Raw genomic sequence first — 17,661 nt, 5'->3', positions numbered from 1 at the left:
GTTTGTTCAATGAACCATAAACCATTAATGAACATGCACCTGTGGAACGGTCGTTAAGACACTAACAGCTTACAGATGGTAGGCAATTAAGGTCACAGTTATGAAAACTGAGGACACTAAAGACGCCTTTCTACTGACTCTGAAAAACACCAAAAGAAATATGCCCAGGTACCCTGCTCATCTGCGTGAACGTGCCTTAAGCATGCTGCAAGGAGGCATGAGGACTGCAGATGTGGCCAGGGCAATAAATTGCAATATCCGTACTGTGTGACGCCCAAGACAGCGCTACAGGGAGACAGGACGGACAGCTGATCGTCCTCACAGTGGCAGACCACGTGTAACAACACCTGCACAGGATCGGTACATCCGAACATCACACCTGCGGGACAGGTACAGGAAGGCAACAACAACTGCCCGAGTTACACCAGGAACGCACAATCCCTCCATCAGTGCTCAGACTGTCCGCAATAGGCTGAGAGAGGCTGGACTGAGGGCTTGTAGGCCTGTTGTATAGCACGTCCTCACCAGACATCCCCTGCAACAACGTTGCCTATGGGCACAAACCCACCATCGCTGGACCAAACAGGACTGGCAAAAAGTGCTCTTCACTGACGAGTCGCGGTTTTGTCTCACCAGGGGTGATGGTCGGATTCACGTTTATCGTCGAAGGAATGAGCGTTACACCGAGGCCTGTACTCTGGAGCAGGATCGATTTGGAGGTGGAGGGTCCGTCATGGTCTGGGGCGGTGTGTCACAGCATCATCGGACTGAGCTTGTTGTCATTGCAGGCAATCTCAACGCTGTGCGTTACAGGGAAGACATCCTCCTCCCCTTCCTGCAGGCTCAGCCATACTGCTTGTTTTTTCATGATTTCCTGCAAGACAGGAATGTCAGTGTTCTGCCATGGCCAGCGAAGAGCCCAGATTTCAATCCCACTGAGCACGTCTTGGATCAGAGGGTGAGGGCTAGGGCCATTCCCCCCAGAAATGTCTGGGAACTTGCAGGTGTCTTGGTGGAAGAGTGGGGTAACATCTCACAGCAAGAACTGGCAAATCTGGTGCAGTACATGAGGAGGAGATGCACTGCAGTACTTAATGCAGCTGGTGGCCACACCAGATACTGACTGTTACTTGTGATTTTGACCCCCGCCCCCATTTGTTCAGGGACACATTATTCAATTTCTGTTAGTCACATGTCTTGTTCAGTTTATGCCTCAGTTGTTGAATCTTGTTATGTTCATACAAATATTTACACATGTTAAGTTTGCTGAAAATAAACGCAGTTGACAGTGAGAGGATGTTTCTTTTTTCTCTGAGTTTATGTGAGAAGATATTGTGAATTGATTTTGTCTGCACCGTACAGTATAACTGCTTTTTAGATACAGTGAATGATACTTATCATCTTTAAAAAGGGAACGAATGGATGATTAAATCATGCAGATGATATACTTGGTAACACTTAAATTTAAGTGGCTACTTATGAAATGTTATTGCATTATAAAACATTCATAACACCTTGTAGATTCAGACACGGAACATATGAAACTCTACAATAAAGCAAGATGCAAAAGTTTGTGTTTTATCATGAGCGTTTCACAACTATGGGCCTTCTGCCTCATGCCTTACTGATTTAGTCTGCACTTTCATAAAACGATTGCATCTATTAGCTGCTAAGAATATGTTAATTATGATAAGGCATGACAACGCTTCATAAAAATCTATTTCAAGTACAGTGAAAAGAATCACAGACGCACCGTATCCTCAGGTTAGTAGGTTTTATTGCGCCACTGTATTGTTAAATGACAACACTGCCTAAGTCCTGTCCATGTATACAGTATTTAATCAACATACCTGTATTGAGAGCAACACATATATTAAGGCAACAGGGGAAAAAGCCCAGAAGAGCCATCAAAACAGTGACAAGATATAGCTAGTAGTGCTGAGAGCAAATACTGGAGCTTTAGACTGAGGTGACATTTTGTGTTTGCCTTCCTACACACCATTTAGCAGAAGGTGTGGGCACATACAGTATCTACATCATTAACAGATATGAATCTACAAAACAAACATGTCACTGAACCTAAGAATTCCATGTTTAAAATAATGTTTAACCATTCCACTTCAGTTAATAAGAGATACGATAACCTGGTGATTTTATGACTTCTGCTGTCATTTTGCAACACTTACGTAATATTTAAACTGATAATCAGATGCTGCATGATTGTTTTGGTTGGATGTTTCTAGAATCTTTATCTTGTCACAGATAATAAATAGTATTGTAAGACTGTAGGTGCATGCTGGTACATGTCTAAGAATGTGGTAACATTTATCTACTGAACTGCTTTTATCCAATAGATACAAGCAAGTGAACTAAGGCTAACTGTCAGGCAGCCAAATCAATGAAATAATCTCTTAGCGTTATGAAGGAACCAAACCACAAATCAGTATTGTAGATACAGCGGTTTAGCTGAACAAAGTAACAGCATGTTGTGACTGTATACTACAAGACTTTCTGACAGGAAGATGATGTAACTGTTTTCATGGAGTAGCTTCAGCCTTAAGGGGTAGTGTAGATACTGGTTTTGTAAACTAATTGTATCTCTGTGAACAGAGAGTGAGAGCGTCTATCCTTTTTCACATAAGCAAGATGCATTGATAATGGTACTTTTCATTGCCTTAAGCTTGGTTGCGAGAGATAGTTCTTTGTGAACCTCTGGTTGTTGCTAAGCACATGAGCACAAGTTTGTAATGAGTATATGTAGCTGGTGGGATCTGAACCCCTCTCTCCTGGTCCGGAAACTAACAACTTAACCATTAGACTAATTCCCCCTTGGGCAGAGGGTGACACTGGCTTTAAGTCACAGGCAGGGCTACCTCATCACGAGAGCAGGATTCCAAATCACCGTTATATATAGAGATCGTATATCATCTCTGTTGGATTAGGCTGTTTGCCATCACCTAGGTTACACTATCATAAAGAGACATATCAAATACGTGCTGCAGTTGACCACCAATGAGCATAAAGGGTTTCATTTATAAGCACCATGAGAAAAAAAGAGATATAGTATTTCCCATACGCTATATAGTTTACACTGGATCATTATTAAAAACCAGGATATTGTTTTGTCTTAGAAAGTATGGGCCTATTTAAAACAATGAGAGTGTAGTGTTATTTAGAGGCAACAGAGATACTCCAGATTGTTATTATGTGTTATGCTCGGTGCCAGCGATAGCTGATATATCACACTGGTTATTTCCTGAGAGACACAAAATATCCCTGACCACGCCAATAACAGCTTATGACTGTGGCCCTGCAGTTTAAGGGAGTAGTACATGGTATTTAGAAGTGCTGAATCCCCAAATGACATGTAGTATTTACGCTATGGACTATAATAACGCTATGGACTATAATAACTTTACATCTGGATCAACGGCTAGTAGCAAAGCCATCTCATTAGCATATGATCTAAATACAGCCTATTAAACATGTCTTCACATGCACAGGGTTAGAGCTGACCAACCAGAGCTCAGAGCACGCTCTGTTTGGTATTATTGATTACTGATCACTATTGTTTTACATCATCACAGACCAGAGGACCTCCAATCAGAGGCCTCTATTTCTTCTGTGGTCCCTGAGGCCCCTTGGGGCAGTCTGTCTTGGGGCTGTCGGTCAGGTCTTGGCTGGGGTTGCCCATGAGGAAACGTAGGATCTTCTCAATGGTGGCCTCCTGGTACTCATGGGACCACCTGTATCCAGAGAGAGAGAGGAAGGGAGGGAGAGGAAGAGGGAGTCAGAGGAAGAGAGAGGGAAGGAGAAAGAGAAGGAGAAAGAGAGGTGAAGAGAGATGGAAAGAGAAAGTGATAGAGAAAGAAGGAGAACGAAAATGAAAGAGATTTGATTCCTAATAAGTACACTTCAGATAAATGTCCAAACTGCCAATCATTCTCAAACAGATTCTGCGGTATTGTATCTCTCTCTGTGACTCACTTGATGCCATTGAAGTTTAGGATAGTTTTCATGTCCTCGGGAAGAGTGTTTGGGTCAGGCCACAGGAAGTTATCAGTTACAGGGACAATGTTCTTCTTTCCAGCCAGAGCTGTGACAATCTCCTGCAGGATTTAAGAGAGGTACGTTAAATCACGGACAGACACAGAATGCCCTCGCAGACATGGAATGTCTACACATGCAAGGGGCAGGGGTATATGGGAAAAATAAGTCTAATATTGTATATCACCAACATAGAGATGGAACATCTAGACATGTAAAGGCCAGGGTGACCGGATTATACACATAGAAAATAATTGTAATTCCATCTAGATACTATAGGATCTACAGTTGTAGTCGGAAGTTTACATACACCTTAGCCAAATACTTTTAAACCCAGTTTTTCACCATTCCTGACATGTAATCCAAGTACAATTCCCTGTTTTAGGTCAGTTAGGATCACCACTTTATTTTAAGAATGTGAAATGTCAGAAATGTCACTTTTCACACCAAAGTACGTTCATCTCTAGGAGACGCGTCTCCTTCCTGAGCGGTATGACGGCTGCGTGGTCCCATGGTGTTTATATTTACGTACTATTGTTTGTACAGATGAGCCGGATACCTTCAGTCATTTGGACATTTCTCCCAAGGATGAACCAGTCTTGTGGAGGTCTACCATTTTGTTCTGAGGTCTTGAAGTACATCCACAGGTACAGCTCCAATTGACTCAAATTATGTCAATTCACCTATCAGAAGCTTCTAAAGCCATGACATAATTTTCTGGAATTCTCCAAGCTGTTTAAAGGCACAATCAACTTTGTGTATGTAAACTTCTGACCCACTGGAATTGTGATACAGAGAATTCTAAGTGAAATAATCTGTCTGTAAACAATTGTTGGAAAAATGTATTGTGTCATGCACAAAGTAGATGTCCTAACCGACTCGCCAAAACTATAGTTTGTTAAAAATACATTTAATGACTCCAACCGAAAAGTATGTAAACTTCCGACTTCAACTGCATGTGAGAATGCTGTTCATCGACTACAACTCAGCGCTCAACACTATAGGGCCCTCGAAGCTCATCACTAAACTAAGTTCCCTGGGACTGAACTGCTCCCTCTGTTCTCAATCCTGGGCTTCCTGACGGGCCGCCCCCCATGCGGTGAGGGTAGGCAACAACACATCCACCACGCTAACCCTCAACACGTGAGCCCTCGTCACATACACTGCTGCTACTGTTTATTATCTATCCTGCTGCCTAGTCCCTTTAGCCCTACCTATATGTACATATCTAACTCAATTACCTCGTACCCCTGCACAAGGACTCGGTACTGGTACCCCGTGTATATAGCCAAGTTATCGTTACTCATTGTGTATTTATTCTGTGTGTTATTCTCTTCTTCTATTTTATTCTCTGCATTGTTGGAAAAGGTCCGTAAGTAAGCATTTCCCTGTCTGCCTGTTGTTTACGAAGTATGTGACAAATACAATTTGATTTGAACTACTAGACAGGTAGCTGCAGCTGTATACTATTGGATCTATATTGTTCTGTATGCAGCACTATGTATAGATCTGTCTATGTCTGACCTTGTGTACCCAGTCTTTCATGCCAGTGTCGCCCATGCACTTGTCGAGGGCGTTGGCAGACAGCACCAGGATGAAGTTCCGTGCCCGCTGGACGCTCTGGATCAGCTTGTCAGCAAACTTCCCTGCTTCCAGCTTCTCCACGTCAATGAACACACTGAAACCTCTGACCTGCAGGTGGACCTTCAACAGACTGGGGGGAGAGAGAGGGAGGGGAGAGAGAGGGAGTGGAGAGAGGGAGGGGAGAGAGAGGGAGTGGAGAGAGGGAGTGGAGAGAAGGAGGGGAGAGAGAGGGAGTGGAGAGAGGGAGGGGAGAGAGAGGGAGTGGAGAGGGGAGTGGAGAGAGGGAGAGGGGGAGGGAGAGGGAGGGAGAGGGAGAGAGAGGGAGTGGAGAGAGGGAGTGGAGAGAAGGAGGGGAGAGAGAGGGAGTGGAGAGAGGGAGTGGAGAGAGGGAGGGGAGAGAGAGGGAGTGGAGAGAAGGAGGGGAGAGAGAGGGAGTGGAGAGAGGGAGGGAGGGGAGAAAGAGGGAGTGGAGAGAGGGAGGGGAGAAAGAGGGAGTGGAGAGAGGGAGGGGAGAGAGAGAGAGGGAGTGGAGAGAGGGAGTGGAGAGAAGGAGGGGAGAGAGAGGGAGTGGCGAGAGGGAGTGGAGAGAGGGAGGGGAGAGAGAGGGAGTGGAGAGAGGGAGTGGAGAGAGGGAGGGAGGGGAGAAAGAGGGAGTGGAGAGAGGGAGTGGAGAGAGGGAGACAGAGAAAAAGGTGGGGAGAAAGTAACGATTGATGATCTGCAGATCTTAGACTCCAGATAATCCTGACGAACCTGATTAAGGTGTTTGTCTTCCAAAGCTCCCTAGCTTTCCCTCTCTTTCCCTCTCCCTAGCTTTCCCTCTCCCTAGCTTTCCCTCTCTTTCCCTCTCCCTAGCTTTCTCTCTCTTTCCTTCTCCCTAACTTTCCCTCTCTTTCCCTCTCCCTAGCTTTCCCTCTCTTTCACTCTCCCTAGCTTTCCCTCTCTTTCCCTCTCCCTAGCTTTCCCGCTCTCCCTCTCCATCTCCCTCTCCATCTCCCTCTCCATCTCCCTCTCCATCTCCCTCTCCATCTCCATCTCCCTCTCTCCATACCTGGCGAGCTGGGAACCAGTGGTCCTGCGGTAGCTAATAAACACATCCGGTCCAGGGGGTTGGGCATCGGTCAGACACGGCTTTATCGGCCTACGGGTGGCTGCCAGGATCTTGGCGCGGTGGATGCCGTTCTCTAGAAGGAGAAAATGAATACTTTATTCTCCATTATAAACTGGGTGGTTCGAGCCCTGAATGCTGATTGGCTGACAGCTGTGGTATTCTACGGGTATGACAAAACATTTATTTTTACTGATCCGCTTTGCGTCGTGCCTAAGAACAGCACTTAGCTGTGGTATATAGGCAATATACCACACCCCCCCCCCCAGGCCTGATTGCTTAATTGTCTCGCAGGGAACGTAAATGTGTCTTTTGGTTCACAACCCACCTACGTAACAGTCTGACTGGAGCTGCTGGTCGGTGAGGTGGAGGACGTTCTTGCGGTCCACTCCAGACTGTACCAGGCCGTAGGTGTACTGGCGGAAGCGCGGGTCCACCTCACCCAGCCAGTCAGCCATGTTGTTGGGGTCACAGGTCGAGTAGTTGGCGTAGGTCTTCAGCACGCGCAGGTCACGGAGGAACCTAGAAGACAACACAAAATTGAGTGGGCAGGGTAAGTCAGGGATTTTATTTCAATGTTCAATTTAACTGAAGTTGACTGGTGTAGCAGATGTTTTATAAGCTTGACATAAACCTGACAGATGACTGAACTAACCTCTTGACATAAACCTGACAGATGACTGAACTAACCTCTTGACATAAACCTGACAGATGACTGAACTAACCTCTTGACATAAACCTGACAGATGACTGAACTAACCTCTTGACATAAACCTGACAGATGACTGAACTAACCTCTTGACATAAACCTGACAGATGACTGAACTAACCTCTTGACATAAACCTGACAGATGACTGAACTAACCTCTTGACATAAACCTAACAGATGACTGAACTAACCTCTTGACATAAACCTCTTGACATAAAAACCAGATGACTGAACAGATGACTGAACTAACCTCTTGACATAAACCTGACAGATGACTGAACTAACCTCTTGACATAAACCTAACAGATGACTGAACTAACCTCTTGACATAAACCTGACAGATGACTGAACTAACCTCTTGACATAAACCTAACAGATGACTGAACTAACCTCTTGACATAAACCTGACAGATGACTGAACTAACCTCTTGACATAAACCTAACAGATGACTGAACTAACCTCTTGACATAAACCTGACAGATGACTGAACTAACCTCTTGCGAGTGAGTCCTGCAGTCATACCCAGGTCAGTGCTCAGATCCTGGTCTGTGATGTTCAGCAGTAGGTCGCCATCCACTTGCAGCTCCTGAAGGACGGGCACAGAGAGGAGAGAGAAAGACTGAGTGAATATAGTGCGCAAGATGCAAAGGAGAAATACAGGTAACTGACTAAATAAAAGGAACACCAACATAAAGTGTCTTAATAAGGCGTTGGGTCACCACAAACCAGAACAGCTTCAATACGCCTTGGCATAGATTCTACTAGTGTCTGGAAATCTATAGGAGGGATGCGACAGCATTCTTCCATGAGAAATTCCATCATTTGGTGTTTTGTATATGGTGGTGGAAAACGCTGTCTCCGCTGCAGCAGAATCTCCCAAAAATGTTAAATTGGGTTGGGATCTGGTGACTGAGACGGCCATGGCATATGGTTTACATCGTTTTCATGCTCATCAAACCATTCAGTGACCACTCGTGCCCTGTAGATGGGGCCATTGTCATGTTATGGGGGCATAGACATGGTAGACAAAATAATGGCCAAAATAATGGCCTGCCCAGCATTTTTATACATGACCCTAAGCATGATGATATGTTAATTGCTTAATTAACTCAATTTACTTAAGTGTTTCCATTATTTTGACAGTAACTTGTAGGTATTCATATTTAATTGATATGAAACCAAACATTCACCTTATTTTTTCAACATCTCTACAAGGACTATAGAAGAGCATTCTCATTCGTTATTGTTCAAACCTCTTTTGCTATCGCTATCTCTCTTACTCTCACACACACACACACACACACACACACACACACACACACACACACACACACACACACACACACACACACACACACACACACACACACACACACACACACACACACACACACACACACACACACATACACACACACTGAGACACAGAAACACACACCTGGAAGCGCTCAGTGTAAGCGCTGAATCCAATCACTTGGAGCCATCTCTGCACCTCACCGCCCTTCCAGTTGGGCACAGAGGACAGGATACGTCGTGGCACCTCCTCCCCCATCATCCTTAGTGCACGCTTGGCCAGGGCACAGGCCGTTCCGTTGCTGGAGTACATGACGATCCTTTTCAGGCTCTGCACCGCACCTATCTCCTGGAAGATCTGGGAGGAAGAACGCTCACACATTCAATTGTATGTCTATTGATATTGTAGGACAGGTGATTTTAATGCAGGGAAACGTAACTATTTTTTACCAAATGTTTTACCACCATGTCACATGTGCAACTACAGGCAACAAAACTCTTTATCACATTTACTCCATACACATTTACACCATACACATTTACACCATACACATTTACACCATACACATTTACACCATACACAGAAACACCATACACATTTACACCATACACATTTACACCATACACATTTACTCCATACACATTTACACCATACACAGAAACACCATACACAGAAACACCATACACATTTACACCTACACAGAAACACCATACACAGAAACACCATACACAGAAACACCATACACATTTACACCATACACAGAAATACCATACACAGAAACACCATACACAGAAACACCATACACAGAAACATATCTCATTTCCGGCGCCGACAGAGATGGCCGCCACGCTTCGCGTTCCTAGGAAACTATGCAGTATTTTGTTTTTTACATTGGTACCCCAGGTAATCTTAGGTTTTATTACATACAGTTGGGAGGAACTATTGGATATAAGAACAACGACAACTCACCATCATTACGACCAGGAATATGACTTTCCCAAAGCGGATCTTCTGTTTTTCCCACCACCCAGGACAATGGATCGGATCCCAGCCGGGGAACCAAAACAACGACGCCGTAAACACATGGCGCACCGCTCCCGAGCATACTACTCGCCAATGTCCTGTCTCTTGACAACAAGGTAGACGAAATCCAAGCAAGGGTAGCATTCCAGAGAGACATAAGAGACTGTAACGTTCTTTGCTTAACGGAAACATGGCTCACTCGAGACACGCTATCGGAGTCGGTACAGCCAGCTGGTTTCTTCACGCATCGCACCGACAGAAACAAGCATCTTTCTGGTAAGAAGAGGGGCAGGGGGGTATGCCTTATGATTAAAGAGACGTGGTGTGATCATAACAACATACAGGAACTCAAGTCCTTCTGTTCACCTGACTTCCTGAATTCCTCACAATCAAATGTCGACCGCATTATCTACCAAGAGAATTCTCTTAGATTATAATCACAGCCGCATATATTCCCCCCAAGCAGACACATCGATGGCCCTGAAAGAACTTCATTTGACTCCATCTAAACTGGAAACCACAAATCCTGAGGCTACATTCATTGTAGCTGGGGATTTTAACAAGGCTAATCTGAAAACAAGACTCCCTAAATTCTATCAGCATATCGATTGTGCTACCAGGGCTGGTAAAACCCTGGATAATTGTTATTCTAAGTTCTGCGACGCATATAAGGCCCTCCCCCGCCCTCCTTTCGGAAAAGCTGACCACGACTCCATTTTGTTGCTTCCAGCCTACAGACAGAAACTAAAACAGGAAGCTCCCGCGCTCAGGTCTGTTCAACGCTCGTCCGACCAATCTGATTCCACGCTTCAAGATTGCTTCGATCACGTGGACTGGGATATGTTCCGCATTGCGTCAATCAACAACATTGACAAATACGCTGATTCGGTGAGCGAGTTTATTAGCAAGTGCATTGGCGAAGTCGTACCCACAGCAACTATTAAACCAGAAACCGTGGATTGGTGGCAGAAGAAGAAGAAATTCGGCTTGTCACCTAAAACACTCACAAACTTCTACAGATGCACAATCGAGAGCATCCTGTCGGGCTGTATCACCGCCTGGTACGGCAACTGCTCCGCCTACAACCGTAAGGGTCTCCAGAGGGTAGTGAGGTCTGCACAACACATCACCAGGGGCAAACTACCTGCCCTCCAGGACACCTACACCACCCGATGTTACAGGAAGGCCATAAAGATCATCAAGGACAACAACCACCCGAGTCACTGCCTGTTCACCCCGCTATCATCCAGAAGGCGAAGTCAGTACAGGTGCATCAAAGCAGGGACCGAGAGACTGAAAAACAGCTTCTATCTCAAGGCCATCGGACTGTTAAACAGCCATCACTAACATTGAGTGGCTGCTACTAACAACACTCAACTTCAACTCCAAATGTATCACTAGCCACTTTAAACTATGCAACTTTATACAATGTTTTCATACCCTACATTACTCATCTCATATGTATATACTGTACTCGATACCATCTACTGCATCTTGCCTATGCCGTTCTGTACCATCACTCATTCATATATTTTCATTTACATATTTTTCATTCCTTTACACTTGTGTGTATAAGGTAGTTGTTGTGAAATTGTTAGGTTAGATTATTTGTTGGTTATTACTGCATTGTCGGAACTAGAAGCACAAGCATTTCGCTACACTCGCATTAACATCTGCTAACCATGTGTATGTGACAAATAAAATTGGATTTGATTTGACATACAAGGCTCTACCCCACCCTCCCTTTAGCAAATCTGACCATAACTATATTCTCCTGATTCCTGCTTACAAGTAAAACAGGAAGTACCAGTAAAGCGCTCAATACGGAAGTGGTCCGATGAAGCGGATGCTAAGCTAAGGGGCTATTTCATTAGCACAGACTGGAAAAGCTCCGGAATTCATCCGACAACATTGAGGAGTTTACCACATCAGTCACCGGCTTCATTAGTAAGTGCATCGACGACGTCTTCCCTACAGTGACCCCAATCAAATAACAAGAATTACAGGCAACATCTGAACTGAGCTGCGGGCTAGAGCTACTGCTTTCAAGGAGTGGGACAATAATCCAGACGCTTATAAGAAATCCTGCTACAACCTCCGGCGAGCCATCAAACAGGCAAAGGATCAATACAGGACTAAGACCAAATCCTACTACACCGGCTCTAAAGTTTGTCAGATGTGTTAGGGCTTGCAAACTATCACGGATTACAAAGTAAAATGCAGCAGCGAGCTGCCCAGTGACGCAAGCCTACCAGACGAGCTAAATGCCTTCTAACACTGAACCATGCATGAGAGCACCAGCAGTTCTGGACGACTGTGTGATCTCGCTGTCAGTAGCCGATGTAAGACCTTGAAACATGTTAACAATCACAAGCCCGTGGGACTAGACGGATACCAGAACGCGTACTCGGAGCATATGCTTCACTGAGATTTTCAACCTCTCCCTGACTGAGTCTGTAATACCTACATGTTTCAAGCAGACCACCGTAGTACCTTCACCCAAGAACGCCAAGGTAACCTGTCTAAATGTCTATTGCACAAAGCACTCACATCTGTAGCCATGAAATGCTTTGAAAGGCTGGTCATGGCTCACATCAACACCATCATCCTAGACACGCTGGACCCACTCCAATTCGCATATCGCCCCAACAGATCCACAGACGACAGTATCTCTATTGCACTCCACACTGCCCTTTCCCACCTGGACAAGAGGAACACCTATGTGAGAATGCTATTCATTGACTTACAGCTCAGCATTCAATATCATAGAGCCCTCCAAGCTTATCACTAAGCTCAGGACCCTGGGACTGACTTGGGTCAGACGAAGGCCCTAAAAATGTCCACCCAAGTTATAGACTGTTCTCTCTGCTACCGCATTGCAAGTGGTACCGATGCACTGCAAGTCTGGAACCAACAGGACTCTGAACAGCTTCTACCCCCAACGCACAAGACTATTAAATAGTTAACCAAATAGCTACCTGGACGATCTGCATTGAACCTTTTTGTTCTTTTGACTGATTACATATGCTGCTGCTACTGTTTATTATCTATCCTGTTACCCAGTCACTTTACCCCTACCTATATGTACATATCTAACTCAATTACCTCGTACACCTGCACAAGGACTCTGTACTGGTACCCTGTGTATATAGCCAAGTTATCGTTACTCGTTGTGTATTTATTCCTTGTGTTATTATATTTCTATATTTCTCTCTACATTGTAGGGAAGGGCCCATAAGTAAACATTTCACTGTTAGACCCTGTTGTTAATGAAGCATGTGAAAAATACAATCTGATTTGATTTGATATATAGTTAGGATGTGGGCACCAGAAATAGTTTTGGGCCCCATAAGGTTGTTGGATGAAATCCCTGTATCCACTACCCACTAAAGCAGGTTTTCCCAAGCTCAGTCCTCGGGACCCCAAGGGGTGCACATTTTGGTTTTTAGCCTAGCACTACACAGCTGATTAATGAATCAACTAATCATCAAGCTTTGATAATATGAATCAGCTGTGTAGTGTTAGGGCCAAAACTAAAACGTGCTCCCCTTCGGGTCCTGAGGAAAGAGTTTGGGAAACGCTGAACTATAGTGCTTACCAACCATGTCGTAACTTGGAGAGCCACAGGGAGGGCGTGCAGGCGTTTGTTCCAGCCCAGCACTCACATCTGAATTGAGTAAATCAACTGCTCATCAAGGATGAACCAGTTGTGCTTTTGTTCCCTGATACTGACCTTGGTGTTGCGCTGGCGTGACTTGATGCTGGTTTCGACACACAGGTAGAAGGCAGCGATACATTTCCCCTCCAGTCTGGCCCCATCCAGTAGTGGCAGGAGCTGCTGTAGGTCTGCAGCCGTCCTCCCCTGCATGCTGTCTGCACTGTCCAGCAGGCTCCGGGCAAACTCATCAGGGTCCAGAGATGCAATAAAGGGCTCCACCAGCTCCAACGTCCCTGACTTCACCACCTATAATAATACATTTAACAGACACTTTAATCCAAAGTGATTTACAGTGTTATGCACATCTATATTTCCATATGGGTGGCCCGAGCAGGAATCGAACCGACCACCCTAGCGTTACAAGCTCCGTGCTCTACTAACTGAGCCACACAGGACCCACCTCCTTCTCAATCTCCCGGTTATTGGCGAGCACGGCCACCGCTAAACACGCATGGAAGCGGATGAGCTCGTCCTCTTTGGAGAACGCCAATGGAAACAACCACTCAGCTGCCTGCTTCTCAATCATCAACCGCTGGCAGCGATGGCCGCCATACATGGCGCAGTTGGCGAGCGCAACGGCACAGTGGCGAAGGACGGTGGGGTCGGTACCGCGGCACCAGAAGAGCAGGGCATCCAGGGCGCCGTTGGCGATGAGCTGGGCGGACGTCTCCTCGGTGTGTTTGAACATGTGCTCCAGGATGCCTGAGACACTGCGGGCCAGCTGGGCATCCTCTGTCTCCCTCGTCAGGTTCAGGATCACCCCCAGACCCATGCGAGCCACGTAATCTCTGGATAGGAAGAGAGAGACGTGAAAGGGGTAAACAAGAAGATGAGTATACAACTAGGTTTATAAAGATTAAGACTTACTGTATGTGGGTCCTGGAAACTGGCCCTAACGGTTAGGACCAAGACAATATTTTGTATAACCGAAAAAGTACATGTAGGCATGTAGTGAATACACACCTGTTCTCAGAGACCAGTATCTGCTCCAGTAGTTTGGCAGACTCATAGGTGATCTCCACAGCAGGTGTCATGAGGAGTTGCAGGAGCAGCTCCAGTCCTCCATCCAGTCGTATCCTGTTGCATATCTCCTCTGCAACCTGCCTTCCCACAGTGGGTAGAACCCAGGCCTCCTCTACTAACTGGAACGTCTCTGCTATGGCTCTGCGGGTCTCATCTAGATCCAAGGTATCTTTAGCTGATTTCAGTGTCTTGATAGCGGAGCGCAGGGCTGGGAGCGAGGTGTCCAAAACATCCTGAACGTCGGCACCGTAGACACCTGGCGAGACCGGTGGGGCTTTTGGTTCCGAGGATGAGCTAGAGCTGCCCGACCTCCGGTTCCCCATCCGGCTGACATATTCCGGTACTGTGAGTCTTTCAGAGCTGAACATGGAGAGGTATCGATAGAGTCTCCAGAGGGAAACGGTTAGAGATAAGAGCATCCACCAACTAGCTCTGACAGGGCCCAGAGGGCTTGTGGCAGGCCCTGATCAATAACAGATCAATTGTCTATTTCTCAGGAGAAATAAACTGGTGCATATTAACCTGGTTAGAACTGAATGGGAAACTATGTTTGTCTTTTGCATTCGAGTTGTTTAGACACATAAACAAACCACAATAGGTGAAATTACAATCCCATCATCTGGACTGGATGCTAAACTTTAAATGAAAAGTGACAGCTTTTAGTAAATTGCATCATCATCACACTGATGTCATCTTTGAAAATAAGTGGATAAAGACATACTCATCTCGCATCATCATGACCAAGCAGTCACACTATGCTTGCATTTAAACACGGATGTCCTCCGTTTTCTCCTATCATTTACACGAGGCCTTCTTGGATCAAATTATGTCTACTCAGAATAACCCGACTCCAAATAAATGATCAAGCCTCCACTGTATCCACTATGAAATAATGTATCACCACTGCGGACGTTCGTTCACAAAGCTGCTAGACGGGATTTTCTTTTCTCTAAAAGCCCATTACACAAATGACGTTTACCAGCTGGATGGAGAAATATAAACAGCTCTGTTGTCTTCTGTCTCTCGCTTGCATTACTGAGATTTAATCCAGACAAAGACGCACTGTTCATCAAAATGCCTCTCACGGTTTTCCTTTTTCATCTCTATTCACATGACTCTCTATTGCTATGCTTTAAACCACACAAAATATATACCTTATTTACGTATAAAATAGCCCTCTCTTTGACATCCTTTCCTCAGCATCTTCGAGCATCCTGAAACTAGGACCGCCCATTACCTTCGGGATATATTTACAGACCAACTGTCTTGCCGAGGTCTGCTCAGCAACAAAGCGCCAGTATGTTGCTCGTCTCCACTATGCCCCCTTGTGGATCAAGGTAGAAGCATCCACAAGGTGTTACACACATAAACTGTGCTAAATATGTTGTTATGGAGCTACAATAAGATAAAACAGTGCACATCAGTTACTACAGCAGAAACAAATAACAATATGTTGTCCATTGTAGTCATTAGGCCTTTTACTGTTGCTTAAAGGGTCAATCTGTGATTTCTACATTAATCTTTGGACTTTTTAATTCATGATATAGGCCACAGTGCCTTCAGAAAGTAATCTTACCCCTTGATTTATTGCACATTTAGTTGTATTACAGCCTGAATTTAAATTGATTAAATAAAACATTTTCTCACCCATCTCCACACCATAAGTATTCAGCCCTCTGAGTCATTACTTTGTAGAAGCACCTTTGGCAGCGTTTACAGCTGTGAGTCTTTCTGGGTAAGTCTCTAAGAGCTTTCCACACCTGGATTGTGAGACATTTGCCATTATTCACATTTTCCAATCAGATTTAAGTCAAAATTATAACTCGGCCACCCAGGAACATTCACTGTCTTCTTGGTAAGCAACTATTTGTAGTGACTGGATGTATCGATACACCATCCAAAGTGTAATTAATAACTTCACCATGCTCAAAGAGATATACAATGTCTGATTTATTTGTGCCCATCTACCAATAAGTCTCCTTCTTTGTCAGGCATTGGAAAACCTCCCTGGTCTTTGTGGTTGAATCTATGTTTGAAATTCACTGCTCGACTGAGGGACCTTACAGATAATTGTATGTGTGGGGTGCAGAGATGGGGTAGTCATTCAAAAGTCATGTTAAACACTATTATTGAACACAGAATGAGTTCATGCAACTTGTTAAGCACATTTTTACTCATGAACGTATTAAGGTTTGCCATAACAAAGGGGTTGAATAATAGTTTACTCAAGACATTTCAGCTTTTCATTTTTAATGAATTTGTAAAAATGTTGAAAAACATTATTTGACGTTGACATTATGGGACATTGTGTGTTGGTCAGTGATAAACAATTCAGGCTGTAACAACAACATTTTGAAGAAATCAAGGGGTGTGAATACTTTCTGAAGGCACTGTAATAGCCATTTAATGTTGAATAATATCATTCATAAATACTTCATGAGCTTGGTTTTAGTTCAACTGAGTGACCCCATCACAACCCAAAATATCAGCTTGTTTGACTCTTTTGTTTGAAAAACTGTCATTTTAAACAAACACTGTTTAGCCTCAAAACATGGTTTAAACTATACTTTTTATAGCATGGTTGGTCTGTCCTTGCATTCATAGCTCGGATAACTATACATTTTAGATTGGTTACATTTCTCCAGCCCCATCCCTCAGCTGTTTACCGAAACATTGGCGGGGTAGGGTAGTCGCTTTTTTATTGTTGATTAATGATTATATTATACATAATTTACAACATTTACAAATAGTGTCAGTGATTCTCTTATCAACCAGACCAACAAGGCCACTAACAGAAACTGTGTTAGGTCTACACTTCTGATCACTCGGACATCTATACTGTGAGATTTTGGATTTTGTGCAACCTACCTAACTAGACAATTTTTTATTTATTTTTTATTTTACCTTTATTTAACCAGGCAAGTCAGTTAAAAACAAATTCTTATTTTCAATGACGGCCTAGTGGGTTAACTGCCTGTTCAGGGGCAGAACGACAGGGGGGTTGAACTTGCAACCTTCAGGTTACTAGTCCAACGCTCTAACCACTAGGCTACCCTGCCGCCCCAATTGGAACTCAAACTCTCTCGCTCATTTTGAAAAGTTTATTCCCAAAGAGCTATATCCACCAATTTTTCACGTTTGTGTTTTTTCATTA

The 17,661-nt window shown here is 44.5% G+C and overlaps 1 protein-coding gene across 1 annotated transcript; it reads right to left on the bottom strand.

The window, feature by feature from the left end:
• Positions 1-1,760: 1,760 nt before the first annotated feature.
• On the bottom strand, positions 1,761-15,771 carry LOC118396857 (NAD(+) hydrolase SARM1). The gene is made up of 10 exons (XM_052467529.1): positions 14,448-15,771; positions 13,885-14,272; positions 13,500-13,730; positions 8,888-9,100; positions 7,944-8,035; positions 7,068-7,261; positions 6,683-6,815; positions 5,572-5,761; positions 3,988-4,109; positions 1,761-3,746 (listed from the first exon to the last, which is right to left on the bottom strand). The coding sequence occupies exons 1-10, from the start codon at positions 14,924-14,926 to the stop codon at positions 3,614-3,616; spliced, it is 2,175 nt and encodes a 724-aa protein (XP_052323489.1). The 5' UTR covers positions 14,927-15,771; the 3' UTR covers positions 1,761-3,613.
• Between the last annotated feature and the right edge of the window lie 1,890 nt (positions 15,772-17,661).

This window comes from Oncorhynchus keta, chromosome 18, assembly GCF_023373465.1.
Source record: "Oncorhynchus keta strain PuntledgeMale-10-30-2019 chromosome 18, Oket_V2, whole genome shotgun sequence".
NCBI lineage: Eukaryota > Metazoa > Chordata > Actinopteri > Salmoniformes > Salmonidae > Oncorhynchus > Oncorhynchus keta.
This window is presented reverse-complemented; position numbering and strand designations above follow the sequence as displayed.

Bases quoted from the DNA above. Each gene is read 5' to 3' on its own strand.
- LOC118396857 (XM_052467529.1), bottom strand. From the start codon at position 14,926: ATGCTCTTATCTCTAACCGTTTCCCTCTGGAGACTCTATCGATACCTC. The intron at 9,101-13,499 runs GTCAGTATCAGG...TCTTCCTCCCAG, and splicing joins CACGCCAGCGCAACACCAAG to ATCTTCCAGGAGATAGGTGC. The intron at 4,110-5,571 runs GTCAGACATAGA...TAAATCCTGCAG, and splicing joins TGAAAGACTGGGTACACAAG to GAGATTGTCACAGCTCTGGC.